At 52.9% G+C, this 25,350-nt stretch overlaps 1 protein-coding gene across 6 annotated transcripts in view; it reads right to left on the bottom strand.

Annotated features, from left to right (window-relative positions):
- The window catches only part of Myh11 (myosin heavy chain 11), a 90,303-nt gene that overhangs the window by 63,781 nt on the left and 1,172 nt on the right, over positions 1 to 25,350 (bottom strand). For all 6 annotated transcript variants that reach the window (XM_013357878.4, XM_021725421.3, XM_040278333.2 and 3 more), the window contains exons 2-3: positions 14,930 to 15,291; positions 8,377 to 8,533 (exon numbers count right to left, since the gene is read on the bottom strand). In XM_013357878.4, coding sequence (XP_013213332.1) covers positions 8,377 to 8,533; positions 14,930 to 15,274 — 502 coding nt within the window. In that variant the 5' untranslated portion in view covers positions 15,275 to 15,291. The remainder of the gene's footprint in view (positions 1 to 8,376; positions 8,534 to 14,929; positions 15,292 to 25,350) is intronic.

Here is a 25,350-nt window from a genome sequence, read left to right as displayed (position 1 = left end):
GAGCTCATTCCCTCTTCTCCCTGGTGAAAAGGGCCCAGCAAGGCTCCAACTAGGAGCCTGGAAACAGAGCCTCAAGAAACCACATCTGTCAGCACCTTGACCTTGGGCTTCTCAGCCTAGAGAACTGTAGGAAATGGACCCCTGTGGTTTATAAGCCACTCTGCCTAAGGCATTTTGTTATAGCAACCAGAACAGATTAAGTCCTAAGGCCTAAGCCAGCCCCTTGGGCTCTGGGGGCCTCTGTTTTCCTTCCCTTAAATGGAGTCACCGTCTAGGCCAACTCGCGTGCTGCCCTGGCGGGGCAGAAGGTGGTGGTCTCCACGATGACTCTCGGTTCTGCCAGATCGCGTGGCGTGTGGGGCCTCAGTTTCTCCAGTCTCTCAGGTGGGGAGGCTGCTGCCTGTCCTGCGGGCGAGGGCTTAGCCTGCTGGGGTTTAGGGAGCAGGGAGCCCGGACCTGGCGGGCCCTCCTCCTCGTTCCAGAGCAGCCTCTGGGGAGCTGGGCCAACGCGAGCCAGCCCCAGGGCCTGCCAACCAGGCACAGGGGGACACAACCGAGTGTGGGAACCCGCGAGGCCCAGAGGGCAGTTGGGATGACCTCCCTGTGCAGACTTATCTCAGGCCTGGAGGGGACTGGGCCCAGGGCCCCATGCTGGCCCGGCATCTGCTCTAATCCCCGGAGAGTGGCCATTTGGTGCTAATGAGGTGACGACAAGACACTTCTGGTGACTGGGCCAGCCGGGCACAGCCTGAGGGCTCCTGCCAGCAGGACAGAATGAACTCGGGCCTCCCTGTACCCCAGGACCTCCCTGCACCCCAGGACCTCCCTGCACCCCAGGACCTCCCTGTACCCCAGGTCCTCCCAGCCCAGCAGCCCTGGGGGGAGAGGAAGACCCCAGGGGGGCCTGCGGGAGGGCTGTGCTGCTGCCCATTCACCCCGTGGTGTCCCGTGGTGTCCCGAGCTCAGCTCCTGCCTCCCAAGCTGTGGGCCTTCACTACGGGGAGATGCGAGGAGCTGGACTTTGGGGAGCACAGAGCCACCCAGGGGATGGGGACCCTGCTGTAGCTCCGCCCAGGGCAAGACTGGACGTCAGATGGGTCAAGTTCAAATCCATCTACAACATTTATCTGACCTTCAGCAAATCCTTCATGTCTCTGAGCCTCATTTCTCCAGCTACTAAAGGGGACTCATGGTGGTGGCTGCCCCAGCGCTGGGTCACCAACAAGCCCCGGACGCCCACGCTCACGGCGCACGCACACACACACACACACGCCAAGGAAGGATTGGATAGTTGCGATTTTGTAAAAAAGCCATTAAGGGCTGGGGATGTGGCTCAAGTGGTAGTGCGCTCGCCTGGCATGCGTGTGACCTGGGTTCGATCCTCAGCACCACATACCAACAAAGATGTTATGTCTGCCGAAAACTAAATATTTAAAAAATTCTCTCCCTCTCTCTCTCACTCTCTCTTTAAAAAAAAAAAAAAAAAGCCATTAATGTAAACATAAGAGAGATTTAAACATGTGGTTGGCCTTCCTTATTTTTAAATCTAAGCTCGCTTTTATTTTGGATGACACACGCAGGCCCCGTATTAATTTCGGGATGGAACTTTAAAGGTCTCTATCTGTCCTGTTTGCTGCGTGGGGTTCCTAGCTAAGGATTAGCTGGACATTCTCGCTAAGCCCCGAGCATTTAGCAGACGTCTGCTAACATCCCACAGCTGTCAGTCACGTGGCAGAGGAGCCGGGAATGTCCGCGGGAGGACGGTGGGTGGACACACGCCTGGAGCTCTCCTCCCTCCCCAGCGCTCACGGAGCCATGGTAAAGGGAGTCTCCACAAGCCCACGCCACCTCCAAAGAGACCTGCAGCTCCAGCCGGGAAGCCAGGAAGCCAGGAAGTGGAAGGGACAACTCCTCCAAGAGAGGAGGAGAGTCCGTCGTCGGCAGCAGGAGGCTCTAGAAGGAACCCCAACTCCCCCAACTGCAGGATCGCGCATCCCTGGGGGTTGGCAAAAGGTAGCGGGTGACTGGGTCAGAAGCTGGGCCCATTCAACTTTCGGCCAGTACCCCTGGGTCACTGCACCTTTTGGCCACTCGGCAGGATGGGAGGAGGGGGCATGAGAACAAAGGACACCTGAAACCCACAGAAGGGGCGGGCACCCCCACTCCCTGGGGCGCCAGTCTTGGACCCCCTCCTTTGAGGGGGAGTCTTTAAATAAACCTTTTTGCTCCTGGCTGGGCACTTCTCGGGATCGCCAACCCCAGGGAAACGGACCCGGATTCTGATTCTGAACACGGGTATCAGCCCTGGCTCATTCCTACCCCAAGCCTCAGTAACTGAGAGCGGGGGGGGGGGGGGGGGGGGGAGCAGGAGAGGGGAACACAGACCAGGCCAGGAAAGGGGACGGGACTTCAGAAGAGCCATGTGAACAGCCCAGCTCCCTCCAGCTAGGCCAAGGTCATCGCCCGCAAGCCCTCTGCGCGCACAGCTCCCGCCAGTTCTTTGGTCCCCACACACTGGGCCGGCCAAGAATCACCAGGAAGCCGGTCACAGGAAGAAGTCAAAACAGACACGCAGGAAAATGTGCATCTGGAGGAAACAGAGAAGATACGTGAAGGAGCGTCCTCCAGACACAGGCCATCGCAGCCACCGGAAAGAGTAGCCCAAGAAACATTCAGAGAGAGAAACAGAACTCTTGGAAATTAAAAAGAAAAAAAATACCAACATTAAAAACTCAGTGGAAAGGTTGAAAGATAAAGTTGAGGTAACTGCTCAGTAAACAGAATAAAAAAAACATAAGGAGCTGGGTGCAGAGGCGCACGGACTCCAAGTAATCCCAGCAGCTCCGGAGGCTGAGGCAGGAGGGTTCCAAGTTCAAGGCCAGCCTCAGCAACTTGGCGAGGTCCCCAAGCAACTTAGTGAGACCCTGCCTCAAAATAAAAAAATAGAAGTGCTGGGGATGTGGCTCAGTGGTTGACACTCCTGGATTTAATCCTCAGTTACTAAAAAAAAAAAAAAAAAAAAGGAAAAAAAAAAAAAGAAAATAACAAAAAGGAGATAGAAGAGCCCGGAGAAGGAAAACTCTGGGGCCAGTTCAGAAGCTCCATTCCAGAAGTAGGAAGAGAGAACACGGCGAGAAAGACATGACCAGGGAAAGGATTCCAGAAAACTTCCCAGAATTCAAGGATGTGCATGAGTTTACAAACCAAGGGCGCCCACTAGGTCTTCAGAACAACGTGGGGAACGGAACCACGGAAAGTCCCATCACCATGAATAGGGAGACGAAGATCTAAAAACTTCCAGAGGAGGCAGAGAAGGAGTCTATGGTTGCACAGAAAGGATTAAGGATCAGACTAGGTTTTAGCTTCTCAAAAACGAAACTGAAACTAGAGAGCAACAAAGCAGTTCCTTAAAAATCCTGAAGGAAATTTTACTTCTTACCAACACATTTAAACCCAAATAAATTATCCTCTGAGTATTAGAGGAGCTTCTGATCTTCCAGCTGTGCAGGATCTCCATACATCAGGATCTTCTATACCCTTCCTTGGGAAGCTACTGGGGAAGGTGCGATTCAAACAGGAGAGTCAACCAAGGAACAGGAAGAGATGGAAATTAGGGAACAAGGAATCCTCCTGAGAGCACTGACCGCTACCAGTAATAGGGTTAGGGCAGGTCCAAAGGCTACAGTAGAGAGCAGTTCAAGGACAGACTATCACTGGGTGACCTCTGATACATTTCTGGACTTATTAAGACAAGAGTAACACATTTAGATGGAGAATCTGGGGCAGAATAAGTGAGCAGCCACATAGAAAACCAGGCTAGGGAGGAAAAAAAAAAAAGGCAACTGCTAACTCCAGGGAAAAGAATAAGTCATACAGTAAAAGAAAAGTGCTCACAAGAGAGTGCAGAGATGAGAACTGAATGATGTCTATATAATAGCATTTACTATTATAGTCATAACATAGTAAACTCTGAATAGTGAGCTCATCAAGGTTAAGGCTAACTATACTGGCAATCTAGAATATAAATAAGGTGTATGAGGATGGGGCAGAAGGGCAAACCAAGAAAGTGGATGAGTTAAATCCTCATCATCCATGGTGAAAAGTCAATAGGTGAAAGGCAAAACTGAAAAGGTGTCAAGATATCAGCAAAATAGTCAAGTTATTTGAAGACATAGAGGCAAGGGGCTGGGGCTGCAGCTCAGTGGCAGAGCACTTGCCTAGCATGTGTGAGGCTCTGGGTTCGATCCTCAGCACCACATAAAAATAAACAAATAAAACAAAGGTATGCTGTCCATCTACAACTACAAAAAAAATTTCAATGTTTTACCAGACTTAAAAAAAAAATATATATAAAGGCAAATAGTCAAACATCAATGAAAGGAGTTGATAAGGGTCACCTCTGGGGAAGGAGTAGAGGGAGGGCTATTTTTCTTAACAAGGTTGGAGGAGTTATTTGACTCTATCATCTGCATGAATATTTTTAATAAAAATCAAAACTAAATTTAAAATCACAGGGACGAGGGGTCCCTATAACACTAACTAGGAACACGCTTGCACAATGTAGAGTGCAGCACGTGAAATGCTACTATTTGTAGGGAAACGGTGGGAGAAAATAGACATATCTGCTCACACGTGCAAGAAACTAGAGTCCAGGAGGACACCTGGTACACTAGGAGCCATGATCATCTCCGGGGAGGTGGACGGGGGTCTCATGCACAGAAGGGGAAGGAGAAGGTGCATCTGTGGACGTGAACACACCATCTCTACATCTTTACGCCCAGAGACTGAATGACACGAGCCAGGAACGTCCCCAGTGGCGCACACACGGGACCTCCCCGTCCCCCTACCACAGCCAAACTCCCACTTGACGGAGGGGGAGTGGACACCGGTGTGCACAGTGCCCCCGGCTTCCATTTCCCTCCCCGACGTGTCTCTGAGCTCCGTGGACTTGTGTTCGGAGTCCCCTCCCCGTGGTTCAGAAGGCCTGGAGGCGCACGAGGACACGGCGGCAGACTAACGCCCACTGCACAGACGGCCGCCTTCTGGGGGTGCCCTGCTCCTGGCTGCCGTCCCCTGGGGGCCACGGAGGAGCCCAGCGAGCATCTCTAAGTGGCGTCAGCCGACTGTGCTTCTGTGTCTGCACACGAAGCCCGGGAGGCACGGAGGGAGACACAGGGTCCTCCCCATCCTCCAGCCTGGCCCACGGTGAGGCACGTCCAGGGCAGCGGGCGTCAGCGGGCCCCAGGGATAAGCCTCAGTGGACTGACCACGGGGAGGTCTGACGCAGCGGAGCAGCCTCCAGGTCTACACCACCTCCCGGGTCTACACCCCCTGCTTGGGTCTACACCCTGCTAGCCCCACTCGGACCGCAGCCTGCTGATGACTGGGCTCCAACAGCCCCAGCCACGTGGGAGCTGTCACAGTGTTGCCCCGAGTCAAGGGCCTTGGAAAGGCCACAAAGAGCGTGGGGCCAGTTCCCACCTGGAGGTCAGAGCATTGTCCCGAACCCGACCAGAGGGACCTGGGCACTGTGCTCGGCACCAACACCGTGGAGAAGCCCTAGGGAGACCTCTGGGCCATCGAGTGAGTCTGAAGAGGGGCTTCCCGGCCGCGCTGCAGAGCTCAGTCGAGACAGGAAGGGGGCTCCGGGCCACGCCCACACGATGGTGTTGAAAAATGTCAAGCCCCCCCCCAAATAAACTCAATCCAAGGACTAGCAGCTATCTGCAGTTACAATCGAATGCTAAACACACATGAGAAGGGGGAGATAGGCCATTTTCTTACTTTGCCAGACCCTTTCTCAAGCCCACACCTTCCCCCCACCCCCCTCGTTGTCTACAGTGAAACCTTGGCCCCATGTGAAGTCACCCTCGGACTGCAGCCTGCTGATGACTGGCCCCGTGTGAAGTCACCCTTTTCTGGAGCCAATTATTTTCTGATGGTCAGAGTCTTATTCATTACGTGCCGTTCAGCTCAGTTAGTGTACGAAAGGCTGCACAGCAGGACATCAGTGATGGTGACCTCTGGGTGACAGACTGATAGGTCCCAGCACATTCTCCTCTCCTTAAATAGAGGGTTTAATTTTTCTACAATAGACTATAATGCTAAGGATTTTCAAAGTTACAAATGCACATTTTCAGAGCCCTATAGCAATGCCTACCCACCTGTGTCTCTCCCATTCTCCTTCCCTGACACAATTCTATTTCATTCTAGTATCAGGATAAAATGCGCTTAGTGGGACCTCCCTCCACTCCACAAAAAGAAACCAGAAATGATTTAAAACAGTCGTGAACACCCGCTCAGCTCATGCTCGATTTAGAGGCTGGGCATGTGACAAAGTTCCTCCTTGACTAGAGAGAAGTGGGGGTAAGAGCCTAATCCCCCACTTCTTTCATGCTTTTGGATATTATCACCTGACAATGTGATGGCTGGATCAATGGCTTCCATTTTGTGACTATGAGGAAGCAGCCAAGAAAACCCCCCCAAAGTGGCCTGCCTTTGAACTCCTGAATCAAGCAACCCGGAAATCACCAACCTCTAGACTTCCTGTCATACAGGGTAATAAACTCCTACGGTTTAAGCCACTTGAGTTAGTTCTTATGTTACTTGCAATCAAAAGCATGCCAAAAGATATGAACATCCTAGGTCTGTGATGCCTCCCAAAGTGGGGTGGGAACCACTTTTAAAAGACCGTTTCATCTGAAGACACCCAAAATAGAATAATGTCACAAAGGCACTCCCTGGTTCCAGGAGCCATTGCTTTAAACCCCATTACGAAAATAACATAAGAATGCCATTTACATGAGGTTCAAGGACACAGCTTGCGCCTCCGGGACTGACCCTGCAAGGCTTCATCTGCTGGTCCTTGGAGGTAATGGCAGCCCAGTGTCCTGAAGGATCAGGTCCTGCCCTAGAGCCTGGCTAACTGCCAGCAACTTGGGACACTTCTGCCTGAAGCCTCTACCTTGTGGGGTGCCGTCTCCTGCACACTCCCGGCTTCCTGCCCTTCAGGAATTCCCAGCACAGGGCTCCCCTCAATTCCCAGCCCCCGTGTTCCCACGTGTTGAATTCCCACTTACGGCTTCACGCTGGGTTCAAACGTTTCAGAATTTGGAGCTTTTGGATTCTCGGATTAGGCAGGCTCAGCCTGTGATCGTTCATACTTAACAGGCTTTTACTCTAAAACCAGACGTTGTTCTGAGCTTTGGGTGCAACAGCTCATTTAATCCTTGCCTCAGCCCAGTGAGGATAGGCACAGTCACTATGATCCTCTTTCACAGAGGAGGAAACAGATACAGAGAGGTTAAGCAGCTCATCCAAGGTCACACAGCTTGCGAGTGACAGGACTGGAATTTGAACACGAGCAGCTCTGTTCTAGAATTCACACTCTTAATAAGGGATATTGCCGGGTTTTGTTTAGTCTAAAGTAGTTTGAGGAGGGGAGGAAGCTGATACGAAATGCATTACATAAATAACATAAGAATGTCATTTATATGAAGTTCAAGGACAAGCAAAACTAACTGACAGTGATGGAGGTCAACAGCGGCCACTCCAGGCAGAGGTGTCCAAGAGCTATTGACTGGGAAGAGGCATTTCTAGAAATATTTCGCATCCTGGTCTGGATGGTGATCACACTACTGCAGACATCAAAAGTCACTTTAAACCGGACCCTTGAGCACAGTCTGCGCGTTCTCCAAGTCTCCAGTGTTTCCTCTCCTTAAAAACACTTTGTTCCTAAGAGCCGTGGCGCAGGTTGGCCTTTCGACACCTGGAGATCCCAAACCTGAAACCCTCCCGGGCCCCCGCTTTCCAGAGAGGGACGCTCAGGCCGTGGGCGTGAGGGAAACATACTCGCCCCCGAATCGGAGAGGCCGGCCTCAGCAATCTTACAACAGACAGCGAGGCGGAGGCGCCGACCCCTTCACAGACGAGGAAACTGAGGCGGGAGAGGGGACGACGTCCGCCCAGCTGCCGGGGAGGGACAAGCCACCTGCTGGCCCAGACCTGGCCATCACCACCCTCTTCCTCCCAGGGCAGGCGCTGCCCAGTTCTCGCTCCCCAGGCGTGGACACAGACGGTCCACCTGCTTGGCCCGTTTTCAGTGGCAGTGCCCCTGTCCCCCAGCACCGCCTGCCAGGCCTGCGTCCCCAGCGAGCCCCAGTCGGGGGAGGGGCCTGCAGGATGGGCGGGGCCTGCAGGATGGGCAGGGTCTACGGGATGGGCGTGGCCTGTAGGATGGGCGGGGCCTGCGCAATGGGCGGGGCCTGCTGGATGGGCGTGGTCTTGGGATGGGCGGGGCCTGTGGGATGGGCGTGGCCCTGGGCGTGGCTCCGGAGCCAGCAGCTCCCCAGAGGTGCTGGGTCCCCGCCCGCTCACCTTGCAGCATGCTGCGGTAGGCCGTGTCCGCGATGGCGTAGATGTGCGGCGGCATCTCGTGCCTCTTCTTGCCCTTGTACATGTCCACGATCTTCTCCGAGTAGATGGGCAGGTGTTTGTAGGGGTTGACCACCACGCAGAAGAGGCCCGAGTAGGTCTGCAAGCAGAGAGCGGGCTTAGCTCCAGGCCACGCAGGAGCACGAGGTCACTGGGTGTGCTCCGAGTTCCCACCCGAGTCGGGGAAACTGAGGCCCAGAGTGGCCGTGGGAACCCTGAGCGTCACCGGTTTCCAGGCGTGGGGACAGGGGGACGGAGCCAGCCCGGACTGCGCCGTGCTCGACAGCTCTGGTTTTATTTATTTATTTCTGGGACCAGGGGATTGAACCCAGGTGCTCTACCACTCCCCAGTCCTTTTTATTTTTTATTTTGAGACAGGGTATAAGTTGCTTCAGGCCTTCCTAAGTTTCTGAGGCTGGCCACCAACTCCCGATCCTCCTGCCTCAGCCTCCCGAGTTGCTGGGATTACAGGTGTGCACCACGGTGCCCGGCCAACTGCGTGGTTTTAATTGGTGTGTGGTGTCGGGGATGGAACCCAGAGCCTTGTACGTGCTAGGCAAGGTTTCTCCCCCGACCCAACCCCCAGCCCCATCTGTGTGGTTTTAGACAGTTCAAACCTCGGCTCTACCCCCGCTGATGTCACTTCACCCCGAGCCCCGAGGACCTCACAACAGTGGCCATCTCCGAGTGCTCACTAAGTGCCCGTCACTGAACTGAGCACTTCACGGGCATCTTCTGCGGGGAAACTGGAGCCTTTGCTTTCCCTGCTGCCTGATTGACAGGAGAGGAAACTGAGGCGTGGTGGGGTTGTCACCAGGTCACAGAGCTGGAGGGACATTCAGGGGTAGACATCATGACTGCTCAGAGCTCATGATGGCTAACAAAGCACTTCCATATCTGTAAAATGAGGACGAGGACGAGTGTCCTCCAAAAGGAGCAGAGCACTGACCTACGCTGCAACAGGGGTGAGCTTTGAACGCACCACGTGGAACGGAAGCAGCCAGGTCCCACCTCCTCTGGTCTCAGCCCCGCCTCCGGCTCCTCCAGGCCACACCCCTGCCACGCCCCCTTCAGCCTACGGGTGTCATTTACCTCCCGCCCAAGCCCTGGATGGGAGGCAGTAATCTCCAACAGTTAAAGGAGGACTCAGATTTGAACCCCACTCTCCGACTTCCTAGCTCTGTGACCCCAGGAAAGACTCTTCACCTCTCTGAGTCTCAGTTATCCTCATCTGAAAAACCGTGGGGGCACACTAACAATTCCCTCCTCGTTTTGTTCCGAGGTCATGATCTTAAGGCATTGGGCACCATGCCTGGTATACAGTAGGTGCTCAGTAGTAGTCAACATGAGCGACTATGCCTGCGCTGTTTCCGGAGGATGATGCCACAAGGCATCTTCCCAAAGGCGGTTCCCCCTGATCTCCCTGGAGCCACCACCCCCTCTTCCAGGGGAGGGGATGAGGACTCGTGATGTCTACCCTCAGTGTCCCTGCAGCTCAGGGCTCTAACTCAGCGTCAGCACCGCATCTCCCGCCCCCAGCACAGGGTGGATGTTCACCTGCAAATATTCGCCGAATAACATGAATCCTAAAGAGGGAAAGCTGGGCCCTCGTAGCTCCACCACGATCCCAGGACACCTCTCCAGGTGCTGTGCACACAGCAAGCACTGACTGCATGCTTCCAGGCAGATCTGAATCTGTGTTCAGTTCAGTTGCCCAACAAGTACAGGGGCCAGAGGCAGGTCCCACCCGGTCATTGGCTTGCGAATCTGGCCGTTCCATCCCCACGTCCCACTCGGCTCACCCTGGCCCTGACCCCGCCCCCTGTAGCTGGCCCTGTGTCGGCCTCAGTCCCCAGGAGCCCCCCCTCCCGACGGGCAAGTTCAGAGTCTCCACATCCCCAGCCCGTGCCCCAGCCAGCATCTCAGGGCGTCTGTGCCGCGCAGATCCAGGCCCCAGGCACGGTGTCCCTCTTGTAACCGTATTAGGAAGCGGCTCCAGTTGCTCCCCGAGGCTTTATATGGTCAGCCCCAGAGCCCTGAGCCGAGTGTCCAGGAGCAGGAGGAAGGCCAAGGAACACCGGCTTCAGGACTCGGGTCTGGGGGATCTCCGAGGCCTGGCTGTGCACACAGCCCGACCGGGCATCCTGCTTTTGTTCTCTAAAATGATGGACAGTCACTCCTGAATGAATGGGATCCTTGTCCTAGACTCAAGACAGTGATTTGGCTCTTGCCTGGATTTCAGCAGCAAAAGACTAGGATCAATCCAAACGCCCGTCAGGGAGTCCAGTTCATCCCTAGAGCAGAAGACCCTGCTATGGTTAAAAAGAGCGTCATTGCTGGCAGGTGGCACACACCTGTCATCCCAGCAGCTCAGGAGGCCGAGGCAGGAGGATAGGAGTTCAAAGCCAGCCTCAGCAAAAGTGAGGCCCTAAGCAATTCAGGGAGACTCTGTCTCTAAATGAAATACAAAACAGGGCTGGGGATGTGGCTCAGTGGCAGAGTGTCCCTGAATTCAATCCGGGGTATCCCCCCTCAACCACAAAAAAAAAAAAAGGAAAAAAGAGAACTGTCGGGCATCCATCTGGGCAGCTAGATGCCAAGGCCAAGATGTAGGCCAGCAGTGGCCTGCACGCCCATTTGGGGTGGGGAAAGGACGGTCTATGTTCCCTGATGGACTGAGTCTGAAGGGCTAATTGGGGAGGCTCAGCAAAGGGCGCCTCCCGCCCTGTTTTCTTGCCACCCCTCCAGGTCCCAGGGCAGTGACGGGCACCCAGAACAGCTCTGCGCCCAGCATCTCTGGTGGGCTAATCATTCCAGCTTACAATGTCTACCCCAGCACCCAGTAGGTGCTCAAGAAATCGTAACACAAGATTGGATGCCTTCCTCGCAGGCACATAGAGCTTGTGCTACTCAAAGCCGAGAGCACCCCTGGCACCGTCTCCCCCGCCCCCCCACACCTCACCTCCTGCTCCCCTCCTGCCCAGCGCGGGCAGCCTCCCCAGGCTGTGCCACATCCCTGCTCAGCCACTTACCAGCAATGAGACTGAGCACTGGGCCTCAGTGTCCCCCTCTCTAAAGTGCGATATGACACTATCTGGACACATCACGTGGGATCAAGGTGAGAGCACTGGTCTGGGGGCAGCCTCTCTAGGTTTGAGAGTCACCTCTGGGTCCCCCAAGGCATTTGACTTTTCAAAGTCTCAGTTTTAAACTGCAAAAAATGGGCATAAGTCATGGTGTCTCCCCGCCACCTACATTTTTTAATAGTCCATTGTAGTTGTGTCTCTTACAGAAAAATAAATGGTAGTCACAAGAATATGTTAGCATCAACTTTTGATGTTAGTAAATCTTGAACCAATACTATCTACTATCACTGAGGGTCAGCGGCTACGTTGAGAGTTTAATGACAACTAAGACCAGTGGCCGGAAAAAATACAGATAGGAGCAAATGTTTCCCCCAAATCACCAGAGGCTCAGGCTCCCTGGCCCCCATTTGAAGGACGGGGGGCTTGAACCCCCCACCCCGTGTTGTAGAACAGAGTCCTAGAACATAGACATCGCGACTTGCATCTGGCTCAAGCGCATCTCGCCTGTCACTTAAGTGCAGAACCGTCTCAGGACGAGGACCAACGCTCCTGTCCCACCCAGAAACAGGAGAGTGGAGACGGCCCACGTTTTACAGACCAGAACTGGGAAGGGGATCCCTCCTAAGGGTATGTCCCCCCCGCCTCAGTCACCTTATCTGAAGGGTGGGACATCATTCTGCTGGATCCCAAGGGACAAAGTGGGCTGGAAGGACTTGGGACAGCACCTGGCCCGGAGCAGGCCCACACGGGGGTTCCCTCCTCCTGTATCCAGGGCTACCAGGCTCCACAGAGAAGCCTCGGCCCAGGACCCAGAAGAACAGGGGGCCTTGGAGCAGGGATCAGAGCTGCGTCCCCACGCCAGGTGTGCGGGCAGCTCGGGCGAGTCCCTGGACATTGCTGAGCACAGACCCGAAAATCTAAGGTAAGAGGACAGGCTCCTCCGGCTTCTAAGGACCCTGTGGGGCCCAAGAGGACAGAGGTCCGCCAGGATCTCCTCATCACCGAGGGCAAAGGTGGGCACGGTCGGCCGCCTGGCCCGCAGACACGGTGCCACCTGTTAATAAGGGTCACACAGTCTGATTACGGGATGGGAGAGCGGCTTCCCGTGCCCGTCCCCCAACCCCTTGCCTTCTCTATTTTTTTCCGTCACGGGCAACAGTTTCTGTTAAGTGATTAAATCGAGCAGAAAGGTACCAGATAACAGCAGGTGCCTGGTCACGAGGCCACGTGACTTTAATCTGCTCTGCCCAGAGAAGCACAGCAGGAATGTGCAGCTCCGATTCCTTGTTCATCTGCTTCAGATGGTAGTCTGGGTCTCGGGAACTTCACAAGCGCCTCATGATTCCCAGATTCTATTCTGGGCTCAAACGCCACGTCAGAGGACAGCAAGTCGAATGGAGACGTGGCCCTGTCCTCAGGAGGGAGGTGACACAGGTTAGACCCCAACGGTCCCCCCAGCCCTCTGCAGATTGGCGTCCTCAGAAATGTCCCAGTAGCGGGGTGTGGAGGGGCACACACCTGCGATCCCAGCGGCTCCGGAGGCCGAGGCAGGAGGATGGCAAGTTCAAAGCCGGACTCGGCAACTTAGCAAGGCCCCCAGCAACTCCGGGAGACCCCGTCTCTAAACAAACATATTAAAAAGGGTCTGGGGAGGTGGCTCAGGGGTTTTGCACCCCTGGGCCCAATCCTAGTACCAAAAGCAAAGTCCAGTGTACTTTCCAGGGACTTAGGGTGGCGCTGTCTCCACACAGGGAACGGCACAGACTCAAGGGACATTCTCTGCATAGTTGGGGAAGGGAAGACGGGCTCTCTACGCTGGGCCTCAGCTTGCTCCCCTGTAAAATGGACTCCCTGGGTCACTCCGTGGCTGTTGTGTCCACTAAGGAAATGGAGGGTGCCGGGTTACAGCACCTGGCTGGGGGGGGGGAGTGCATTTCACAGTTGTCCCCCCCCCCCGCCCCCCCGGCTGTTAAAACAGCCTCTGTGGCCCCTTCAGAAACAGCCACAAGAAGGGGTCATGAATCGTGGCTCTGCCCACCACAGAGTATGTGGCCCTTCAAAGGGAACCTTTGGGGCCGAGAGACGCTCAGCATCGACGTCACACGGAAGAAGAGCCAGTCGCTAACCCACACGCACAGTAGGCTCGCAGACACACCCACATCTCGCGCCATTCCCATGAAGAGATGGACGCACACACCTCCTTTTTGGGTGAAGACGGATCTTTGTGTTTTCTGCTTTTGACCGAGTTTTGCCTTTTTCTGGATTCCAAGTCCTTCCCAGACAATGTGTCCTATTGTCCCAATTAGGAAAAAAATGTGCAGGACGGGTTTCTTTTTTTTTTAAAGAGATGACAAGGAGCTTTGGGCGATTTTCAAGTGGCAAGGCATACAGGACGGACCAAGGGGACACAAGGACAGAAGTGACTGTGCCCATGGCTCTGCGAAGGATCCAGGAACACTGGCCCCGGGACAACTAAAGCCGTCACGGTGGCCTTCAACCTGTGATGGGGACACCTCACACTTGAGTGCCTACTATGTGCCAGGAAGAGTGTCGGGCTTTCTCTTTAGAGCTCCCCGGGCAGGAGGCTGGCGCGGTTCTGTCTGTCACCCGGACAAGGGAACCAAGTTCCAGGTGCGTCAGGCGGCCTGCCCCAGGCCCCAGTGTGGCTTTCAGAGAGAAAAGGTGGACAATGACCGGGCTGGGGACCTCCGCCCGCCCAGCTGGCCTCACGGGGCTGGGTCCCACTCATCCTGGAAATCTGGTCCAACCCAAGGCACTGGTGTCCCCCCTTGTCACCAGCCCCAACAGAACTGCGATGGTGAGAATGTTCTAGACCTACACCCTCCAACCAGGCCACCGCTGGCCACAGGGACTGCCGAGGACTTCACGTGGCCGAGACCCGGCTGGAGAAACGAATCCTCAAATACTCATTTTTTAAAGTTGGTTAGAAGCCCAGTGCAGGTGGCCACAGTGGCCAGCGGTGACCACGCTGCACGTTCGGCTCCAGTCCACCTCATCTGCAGGGTCCACTCAGAGTCCCAGGTCCCACCTGGCCGTCGCCACTTGTGACAGGGACCCTCTCCTGTCCCCTACCCTCCCAGTGCCAGGGTGGACCAGCCTCTCCAAGGGGTCCCCAAGTTCTCCACACCTCCAGGAAGACACCCCTGGGATCTGAGGGGAGTCTGTCCCGCGCCTGGCACTTGGGTACGCGACGGCAGGGACTGTCCACCCCTGTTCTGTGGGGAGGGCGCGGCTCCCACTTTACAGATGGGAAAAGTGAGGCTGTGGGAGGCCACACACCTGCCCACGTCCCGGAGCTGGCGAGGGGGGACTGGGATGGAGTCACCCCCGTGGGATGTGCTCAGTAAAGCCCCCGCCCCTCGCCTGCACCCCAACCCCCGGACACTCACGTAGATGAGCCCCGAGAAGTAGCGCTCCCGCAGGTTGTGCAGCACCGAGGCCTCGTTGAGGCAGGTCAGCTCGGCCATGTCCTCCACCTTGGAGAACTTGGGCGGGTTCATCTTCTGGATGTCGTCCTTGCCCACCGTCACCTTCTTGCCATTCTCCACCAGCTCCACCACCACCTCGTCCCCCTTCTCCTCCTTGATGCTGGCCGCCTCGAAGCCTTGCTTCTCCGAGGGCACCCAGACCAGTCTCTTGGCCACCCAGTCGGCCTGCGCCACCGGGCTGTTGATGAAATTCTTGTCCACAAACAGGAACTTCTCGTCGTCGCTGAGTTGGCCCTTCTGTGCCATGGCGCCTGGTGGGTCCCCTGCGGGAGGAGGAGAGAGGGTCAGGGTCGGGCCAGAACTGCGTCTCGAAGACACCTTGCCCCCCCCCCCCCGTCTCGGCAGGACACTGTGTGGTCTGCACCCCTGTGGCCCCGTGTGTGCTGTGGGAGGGAGAACGGGGACGTTCCGAGGCCTCCAGGGGACCCCCTGCTTCATGGCCCATGATCACAACCCACCGGCCACCAGCTTGGACCGGAGGGTGAACCAGGGGTTTTCCTGCAGCGAAACTCTAACCACCCAAGCACCCAGTGGCCAGCAGGAAGCAGGTCCTGGGGTGCAGGCATGGAGGGTACCCAGAGCTCACTGCCTACTGCAAAATAAAAGGGGGGTTCTCAGGTGATGAACCAGAGCCACCCCGGCACCCAGGAACTCCATTGCCGAGTCCGTACTCAGGAGAAGTGAAACAGACCTCCACCCCAAAACCGTGTCCCTTATCACAGCCGTGTCCCTTGTCACAGCCCCAAAGTGGAAACATCCCCACGGTCCATGGGCAGGTAAGAGGCGAGTGGAGGAGTAAGATGTGGCCTCTCCGCACAGTGGAGTAGTACTGAGCCATAAAAAGGAATGAAACTGACACGTGCTACGACGTGGCTGAACCCCCAAAACATCTCGCTAAGTGGAAGGAGCCTGGCCCAGAAGGCCCCCCGACAGCCGGCACAACACGCCTGTTATCCCAGCAATTAGGGAGGCCGAGGCAGGGGGATCGCAAGTTTGAGGTCAGAACCAGCAACTTAGACCCTCAAAATAAACAGGGCTGGGAGGATAGCTCAGTAGTCAAGCCCCAGGGCTCAGCCCCGGCAATGGCTCTTCTCCTCTGTCTCCCTAATACACCAACAACTCTAAAGTACCACACACAGGGGGGACTTTAGAGTATTCATCTTTTTATGACAAGTTTCTTTCACTTGGCACAATGAATGTGATCAAGGGTCATCCAAACTGTAGCCTACATCCAGATTTTCTTCCTTTTTTACAGCTGAGTAATATTCCACTGTGTGGAGAGACCTCACTTTGCTTATTCATTGACCCACCAATGGGTATCCAGATTGCTTTCGCATTTTAATCATTATAAATAATGCTGCTAGGAAGGTGGGTGTACTTCCTGTCATAAAAAGTCAGATATGACAAAAATATAGAACTATTAAATTTGTAATCAGCAAAAATAGATATTTAGCTGAGTGTGGTGGCACACACCTATAATCCCAGTGGCTCTGGAGACCGAGAAACGAGGATTGCAAATTTGAGGCTAGCCTCAGCAACTTAGAAAGGCCCTAAGCAACTTGAGGAGACCCCCGTCTCAAAATAAAAACAAAACAAAAGGGGCTGGGGAGATAGCTCAGTGGTACAACACCCCTGGAACAATCCTTGGATCAAATGCTGTGATTCTGCCTAATATCTAAGACGAGGACTTTCACTTATGCCAAAGGTTTTCCTCTTCCAACATACTCATTGAAGGCTCATTTGTATGACATACAATTCTCTCACGGTGAACGTGCAATTCCGTGATGTCTCAGCACACCTACAGAGTTGTGTGTTCATCACAGTCAATTCTGGATCATTTCAGTGACTCAAAAGGGGTACCCATGGGCCCTGCTGTGGTTGGGGTTAGGGTCCCTGCCCCCAGGCCTGACAATCACTAATGTTCTGTCTCTGTAAATTCACATTTTCTGTACATTTTGGATAAATGGAATCACATAATAGGTGACCTCTGACCAGGCTGAGACCATGCAAAGATACCTATATATTTTAAAGTTAAAAAACAACATGTCTGAATGGAATACTACTCAGCAATAGAAAAGGAAAAGAAAAAAAAACAAACCTCAATACCATAGCTAAGTCTCAAAGCACCATGTTAAGTAAAAGGAGCCAGATCTAAAACCCTGCATGCAGCGTTTTTCCATTGATGAAGAAGTCAAAAGGTACACTCATGGTGACGGTACATCAGTAATTGCCAGGGCCACAGATCAGTAGTTGCATGGGGTTCATAAGAAGCACAGCATGATAATAATGACCCGTATCCTAACAATAGTGGTGATCACATAACTGCATACATCTGGCAAAGTTCATTGAGTATTAAAAAAAAAAAAAAAAATCAATGAATTGAAAAAAATGACAAATTTTACACTTTACACTTTAAAGTATAATTAAAATTTTTGTAATTTTATATGATGCATCTGCATTTTATTCATTTTTTTTTTTGAATTTTTAACATTTATTTTTAAGTTCTGGGCGGACACAACATCTTTGTTGGTATGTGGTGCTGAGGATCGAACCCGGGCCGCACGCATGCCAGGCGAGCGCGCTACCACTTGAGCCACATCCCCAACCCGCATCTGCATTTTAAAGTCCAGAAAAGTGCACAAATATTAAACTATGGTCCTATCCGGTCCAGTATGGGGCGATTTAAACATCAATTTTTAACATAACTGTAAGAGTTGAAAGGCTGTTTAAGTCTGTAACTCGGGTTCATAACGATGAAAGACATCCCTAGATCATCCTGCAGGAGGAGAAGGAACCAAGTGTGTCTTTGAACAATGGTTAAAGAAGGGGGGCAAAAACCAAGTCATCAAGTCTACCTTTCCCAAACAGATTGTTCCCCAGGGTGACTAAGTGACCGAGAAGGAGAACACTTTTTTCTTCTAAGTAAGATTTCAATTCATGAACTGTGCCTCTCAATATGGAGACCATTTGCAATTGATTCTCCATCCTGTAGCCACCTGCTCCGAACCCTCTGACTGTACCTGCAGGAGCTGACGGTGCTCCCAGCCAGCCTCACCCCTTCCCCATTCAGTGCTGCTGGGCTCCAAAGAAATAAGCCACTAATTGAGACAGGATGTGCAGCTACCAGGACCTACTGTGTGGCTGACGTCCCTGCTTCAGCAAAAAATAATTTCCACCTCCTTTGAATTCACCAAGATAATCCCCACTCGAGGGCCCCAATCCCAAAGGAGATGGGGTCAACCCCTATCCAGGGCCCAGAGCCAAGGCACCAACTCCTCTAACAGGAGACAAGTGGGGAGAAGCAGATTTCACAAGGCAAAAAAAAAAAAAAAAAAGGGGCTGTTATCCTAATACCTACTTTCCCCTTTCCAGGGTGAAAAATTACAGTAATTAAAAACCAGAGCGCTCGCCTAGCCTGCATGAGGCACTGGGTTCCATCCTCAGCAGCACATAAAAATAAAGACACTGTATCCAGAAGGTTAAAAAGAAACAGAAGGTAGTTGTTTGGAGAGAAGTTACTTCTCCCAGGGACCTGATCAAAGAGTCGCTTTAAAAAAAAAAAAATTAAAAGGGGAGAAATAAGTGAAGCGCTCTGTAACTCTGAAGGATGGCCTTAGCCCGTCAGATGTGATCGCAGGCGGTTTGGGTTTAACAATCACGTTTTCCTGCATTTGAAAATCGTTAATAGATTTATCTTAGGAGCAAATGGGCCCAAGAGCATCCTCCCTCCCACTTCCCATCTGAATCGTCGACCCTCCTGTGGGGAAGGAGGCCGGTGAATTGATGCAGAGACTCAGTGTGACCCTTTTGTAACCCCTGGTCATAGGCCTTGGCAAGGACCGTCCACAGCCGCTGAGCCCATGAGACGGCTGGTTCTCACACCGCCTCGTGCTGTGGGTTTGGGACCAGCACCCCAAGGATTCATGTTTCGGGGATCTGATTGGCTGGCGAGTTTTCCTGCTGTGTGTGGTTGGGGGTTTGGGGGTTCGTGCTGGGGTCCCCCAGGGTCTCACGTGTGCTAAGCACGTGCACACCCTCTCCCCGAGCGACGTGCCCCCAGCCCCAAGAATCTGTGTCTCACCATCCCCAGGAGGACGGCTGGCCCAGTCTACCCTTGAAGACCGACTCCAAGATAAAAAGTTGGGGAAGTTGATTGTGCATGGATCAGGCCGGGCCACCTGACCCTAATAATTGATGACCACCACAGAGAGCAGAAGAGACCTGCCAAGCCCGAGGTGGGCGGCCCACAAGCCATCTCACAAGAAGGGGGTGGCACTCGGGCTGGGGATCTGCCACCTGTCCCCGGGCAAGACCAGGCATACACAGGTCACAGGCACGCAGCAGCGAGGCCCAGAAGTCAGGAGCCACAGGGCAAGCGACTTGGTTACCAAATGAAGTGCAGACCCCAGGGAAGGCCGCCCAGAGACCCACGGGACTTGGAACAAAGAGGAGGAAACGGCACTGGAGACATTCCAAACAGACGGAGATTTGCGTCCTGACGGGAGCTGGCCAGGTCTGAATGGCTAGTGGACCTTCATCTACAGCCAGGTTGGGGAGGCAGATCCCTGCTCAAATCTGATCTGGCCACCCCAGGAGGTGTTCTGGGCAGTTTATGCAAACCTCTGCATTAGTGGTGGAGAGGTGAGAGGCACGGCCCAGCATCCGCAAGGTGACCTTTCTACATGTCTCCTCTTCCCTTTTCTTTGAAGCACTTTGTCCCTGCCACCTCCCACCAAAAAAAAAAAAAAAAAAAAAAAAAAACACAAAAACCAGACCCGTCTGTTCTGCAACACTGTGACCAAGTTACTTTCCCGAGGTGGGAAACGTAGCAGATTCCCGGACAATCCCTGTTGTGGACAAGATGCGGCACCAGATCCTGCCATTTCCTTGACAGGAGCCATGGGGGGGGTGGAAACCCAGGAAGCTTTTACTCAAGTCCAGTGGCTGGCGGCTCTGCCTTTACACACATTTCAAATTTTTCATCATGAAAAACAGGTACAATAAAAGATATCTGGTAAGAGAAGGCAGGGGAAGGTCCCTACCCCCACCACACACAGTGAATCACAAAGAAAGGTATGTTTTGTGTTTTTCAAAAGCCATGCCTTAAATGGGAAATTCAGCAAGACTGAATGCAGTCGTCAGAAAAAAAAAGAATTTATTTGAAAGCATCCCCCCTCAGAAAAAGGACAGAAAGAACCCGTAGGAGATAAGCAGGAAAATTCTGACCATGGATGGACTCCACAGTTCAGAGAATTTCCTAGACTCTTGGTGCGAACGTGGTATGACGATTTCGTGTGGTTGGAGAGTCCTTGCTGCCTAGGGGCATGGCGAAGGAGTCATGGGTGGAATGATCTACCCGGGGCTTACTGCAACATCAAAGCAGGGAGAAATGAATGGGGTCAGGGTGAAATCAGATGGGTCGTGTGTTGATAGCCCGTGAGGATGAGTGACAGGTGCCTGGGAATATGTAATCCTGGTCTTTGGGCTCTTGCACATGCTTGAGATCTTTCTAAAAGGAAAAAATATATAACCCTATAAAATCTATAAAGCCGTCTTCCACTTGAAGCCATGCAGACATAGCACCGTCTCCCACTGAAGCCCTACTGCATATCCATGGCAGAGTTTCTGAGCACTCAGTGACAGCCTGAGCTAAATCCTGCATGTGCAATTATTAAGTCCCATCACCACCACCAGCTGCACCTTAGACCTATGGACACTGAAGCTCAGAGAGGTGAAGGAATCTACCCGAGATCACACAGCCAAGAGCTACAGAGCTACAGAGCCCAGGTGCCTCTGGGAGCCTGTGCCTGTCCAGCTTGTCAGAAGATGGATCTTACAGGACCCGGCACATAATAAATACTCAACATGGACTTGGATCAGATTAGATGAACGATTCCCGACCGTGAGAAAGTGTCATCCTACAGAAACTGTCCTGAGCAACAGGAGGCGGACTCAAAAGTGACCCGTTTAAATGAGGTCCTGAGGCAGGAAAAGGAGTCTGTGGTGACAGAGGCCACAGAAGGAATGTCCCCGGGCACGAAGGCCCTGGAAGGCCGGACCCGAGGGCAGCTTGGGGGCCGGTGACCTATTTCTTGACCCTAGTGCTCGTCACGGGAGAGCCATGGTGTTGGAGGACTTCATCAAGCTGCTCTGCGTGGGGACTTTTCTGGAGACAAAACCCGCTTTTCCATCTTGTTTCTTTTTATCTTCATTGCAGCAAAATACTCCCAACATAGAATGTCCCCCCCATCCCGGGGGACAGCACGGCGGGGCTGTGGCATTTTTTCATGCCTCTGCAGCCAGCGAGCAGGGTCTTGCAGTGGCCAGTCGCAGCACCCGGCTGAGGGCATTTTTCCCAGGCAGCGTGACAAGCTCCGATCACCGTGTGGAGGGGCTGCCTTAGAGGGGCAGGGAGAAGGAGCCCAAATCTCAACGGGAAAATGAAAGGGCTCACGGGTCACCGAAGCAGGCCCCCCTGCGCGGCCAGGAAGCCCGACTCATCCAGGATTGGAAAACACAAACCAGATCAAAGGCAGAGACTCGGTCTCCGTCCACAAAGAGGAGCAAGCGAGCGAGCGAGCGGCCCTGGCAGGCTCTGCTTGGCTTTTATGCCTCTGACAGTCACCAAGTGTGAAGCCACTTTGGTCACGGGAAGCAGACAAGGGATGGAGACGCTTGGGCTACGACGCCACGGCGCTTCCCAGATGGGGCCCCTTGGAAACCCCATCCCCTGGGGATCATGGGGTAAAGTGGGACAGGGTATCGCCAAGCCCTTCAAACACAGTCCGGAGGTCAAGTCCATTAGGAAGGGGCCACCTCTTCCCTGCGCTTCGTGAGAGCACGCATCGGGACAGCTGGGTTCCCGGCAGACCTTGAAATCCCAAGGCTGTGCCCCCCTCATGGACCCTGGGCTCTCATAAGGACACATGGCCACGTATTTGCTCTTGAGAAAATTCCGTGAGCCCGGCAAGTCTAGAACACACTTTCTGAGGGTTGACGTCCACACTTGACCTTCTGGGACAGGTCGCACTTCAAACACAAAAAGACCATATGAAACTACCTTTCATCTGGGCGCAGTGGCACAGGCCTGTGGTCCCAGCAGCTTGGGAGGCTGAGACGGGAGGATCGTGAGTTCAAAGCCAGCCTCAGCGACATGGGGGCACTAAGCAATGACAGTGAGACCCTGTCTCTCAAGAAAAAACACAAAATAGGGCTGGGGATGCGGCTCAGTGGTCAAGGGCCCCCGAGTTTAATTCCCAATACCACCAAGAAAAGAAAAATTGACCCTTCAGGCTATTGCATAATGTAGATATGAAAAAAAAAATGACCTTTGGGTTTAGATTTGGATCCCATCACCAAGATGGCACAGTACGTTCCCACAAATATTAAAAAATAAAAACAAAAAACTGAAATACTTGTGTTCCCAACCATTGGAGATAAGAGACAGTCAATACTCCCTAAAGCACTCCCTAAAGCACTATTTATAAGAAACAGTGGCCTGAATCTGGTATATTTAATAAGGGATTAAATAAGATGTTGTCCTTTTACATTGTGTAGCAGATGAGGAAAGTGCCAAAGGAGGCAGACATAGAAAAGATGTTGGAAATACATAGTTAGGTGGGGCAGGGGGAACTAGTCTACAGAATGCCAATAATTGCATAAAGAGGAAAATCTGATGTAGATAAATTTTAGGAAGATTCACAAGACTACATTTACCATGATGCATGCCGAGATGGAGGAGATAGAGACAAAGATATTCTGTCTGGAGACAGGAGAATGGCAGTCCCAGCCCCCCTCCCTCTCCAGGGAGAGGACCAGGGACAGGCATTGCCCGGTGTCCACGGATACCAAATCCAACCATGCTCCATCCACGATGTTTGCACAGAAGCTCTGCCCGTCCGCCCGCATACTCGAAGTCTCTGGATTACCCAGAGCACTCGATGCCATGTCAATCCTATAGAAATAGTTGCTCTACTGTATGATTTAGGGGATGATAAGGAAAAAGAATTGGTGCATGCTCAGTAGAGATGCAATTTTTAAAAAATGTTTTCAGCCCACGGTTGATGGAATTCATAGACGCGGACCCCACGGCAGAGCCAACTTGGCAAGTTCAGCTCTGCACAGAGAGCAGGCAGGTCCCATGACCTTTTCTTTGTGACTTTGAGGAGGATGGGTCCCTGAAACCCAGTAAGTCAGAGATGCCCGACTTCCTGCTTCTGGACAGATGGGCAGCTTCTTCCTCTACTCACACACAAGAATTTCCTTCCAATCTTGCCTGGCCTTCTCCAAACTCAGTTTGTGCCCAGGGTTAATGTGACCAAAAGTCAGGGGTGAAGGCTGGAGGACCAGAGAACCAGATGGACTTCTCCCAAGTACAGTCGAGCTCTGAAGAGTCCAGAGTGACCCCCAGCAAAGCAGGAACGGGCCGGCATAACGGGCATCCGTGACATCACAGGTGAGGAAGTATGTTTCTGATCAGTTTCTATTTACTACTTTGAGCCCCAAATGGGAGCTGAATTTGCAAACAAGGACTACACAAAAATTAAGGGGAAGTTTCTCCATTATGGAAAGACCATGCCGTGGGTCTTCCTGGTTCTGCTGAGATGAGCTGTGCCACACAGAGCAACCTCCTCAACATCTCTGATCACAGTCATCATACGTGGACTCTCTGCTGAAGTTTGCCAGATGCCCAACACTGTGCTAAACCCTTTATAGTATTGTCTAACTCTCCCCAAAGGGTAATCCCTTAGATAGGTCTTGGATTGTGGAATCCTGACTTTTTTTTAGGGGGCACTGAGCCACATCCCCAGCCCTATTTTGTATTTTATTTAGGGACAGAGTCTGAGTTGCTTAGTGCCTGGCTTTTACTGAGGTTGGCTTTGAACTTGCGATCCTCCTGCCTCAGCCTCCCAAGCTGCTGGGGTTACAGGCAGGTACCCCTGCACCCAGCAAATCTCATCTTGATGGCTAGTTGGACTAAGGAGCAAGTTACTGAGAATCCGCGTCTGTAAAATAGGGTCCACAATAACCCGTATCCACTCCAAAGGGTTGTGGTGAAGACTTAGGAAGCCCATGCCCAGGCAGGCTTCCCCTGGTGCTGACCGTCACAGGGCAGGACTCACATTGGCTGTTCTCAGCAGTCCCACCTGGCAGATGGGGAAAACTGAGGCTGGGGGAGCCCACAGGGGAGGACTTTTAAATTTGTTCATGACCTTCTAGGATCCTGATGGTCTTAAGATTGAACTTGGTTTTCCAGAAAGATCTAACGTGTCCCATTTTAGAACAGTTGCTCCCGAAGCACAAGTGTCACTTGTTGGGGTTCATTTTACCAAAGACAGAGGAGATGACTTTTCCACCAAAAAAATCAAGGCTTCTAAATAAAAAGGAGTGGGCAAGATGACCCCCTTTCCTCCCGTGTTTGCTTCCCCTCTGGGCTTCAATGCTGGTTCTTGCCGGGGAAGGACGGGGCCGAGAAATCCCCAGAGCCTTGAGCAGCCCAGGGCAGGGTAATTGGCAAGGGGGCCGGGGATGGCCTCATGGAAAAACGCTACCATAAATGGGCATGTGTGCCTCAATCCCAGCCCTCCCACAGAAAAGTAATGATAGACCCATAACAAATACCTTGTACGGCATAGCGCGTCTATTTCAGACATGATAATAAAAAAAACCTCCGTGTTTACGAGGCACCCCCAGAGGCTTCTCCAAGCCAGGCCCAGCCAGTTCCCATTTTGGACTCTAGGGATGGCAGCCCACCTCAGGTCACCAACTCCAACTAGATAACCACCCCAGCGGGGGACAAACGGTGCATTTTATTTTAAATTCGCAAAAGGTCAGTTTGAGTTTTCTTCGAAGAGATGATGATAAATATTTACTTTGCTGGAAGCCTTCGGTCCTACCGGAAACCTGACTGCTACAAGACGTTTTTGTCCTCAGTCAAGAAAAAAAATGTGGTGGGCTCAAGGACATAAACTTGGCATCTCACAGATGGGGGGGGCGGGGGGGAATGGGTTCTATCACTTACTGTGTGACATTAGGCAAGTTACTTAACTTCTCTGAGTCTCAGGCTGCCTTCTAGACTAAACATCATGATGACCCTCTGGTGAGGTGGGGGCAATGATTAAATGAGATCCATTAGCATTGGTGCCTCCCACCTGAGTGTACCAACACAGTAGCCATCTCGGCCACAGAAGACAGCAAGAACCAATGTTTTCCTTGAAATGACACTCAATATACCACATGTGCCCTGCCATAGTCGACTTGCAGTTCATATCTTTGAGTTTTCTTTAAACCAATGCTAAAACTTTTAAGTAGACCCAGCAAAT

Source organism: Ictidomys tridecemlineatus, chromosome 10 (assembly GCF_052094955.1).
Source record: "Ictidomys tridecemlineatus isolate mIctTri1 chromosome 10, mIctTri1.hap1, whole genome shotgun sequence".
NCBI classification, from domain to species: domain Eukaryota; kingdom Metazoa; phylum Chordata; class Mammalia; order Rodentia; family Sciuridae; genus Ictidomys; species Ictidomys tridecemlineatus.
The sequence above is the reverse complement of the archived record's forward strand: the minus strand, read 5'-3'. Positions and strand labels throughout refer to the sequence as shown.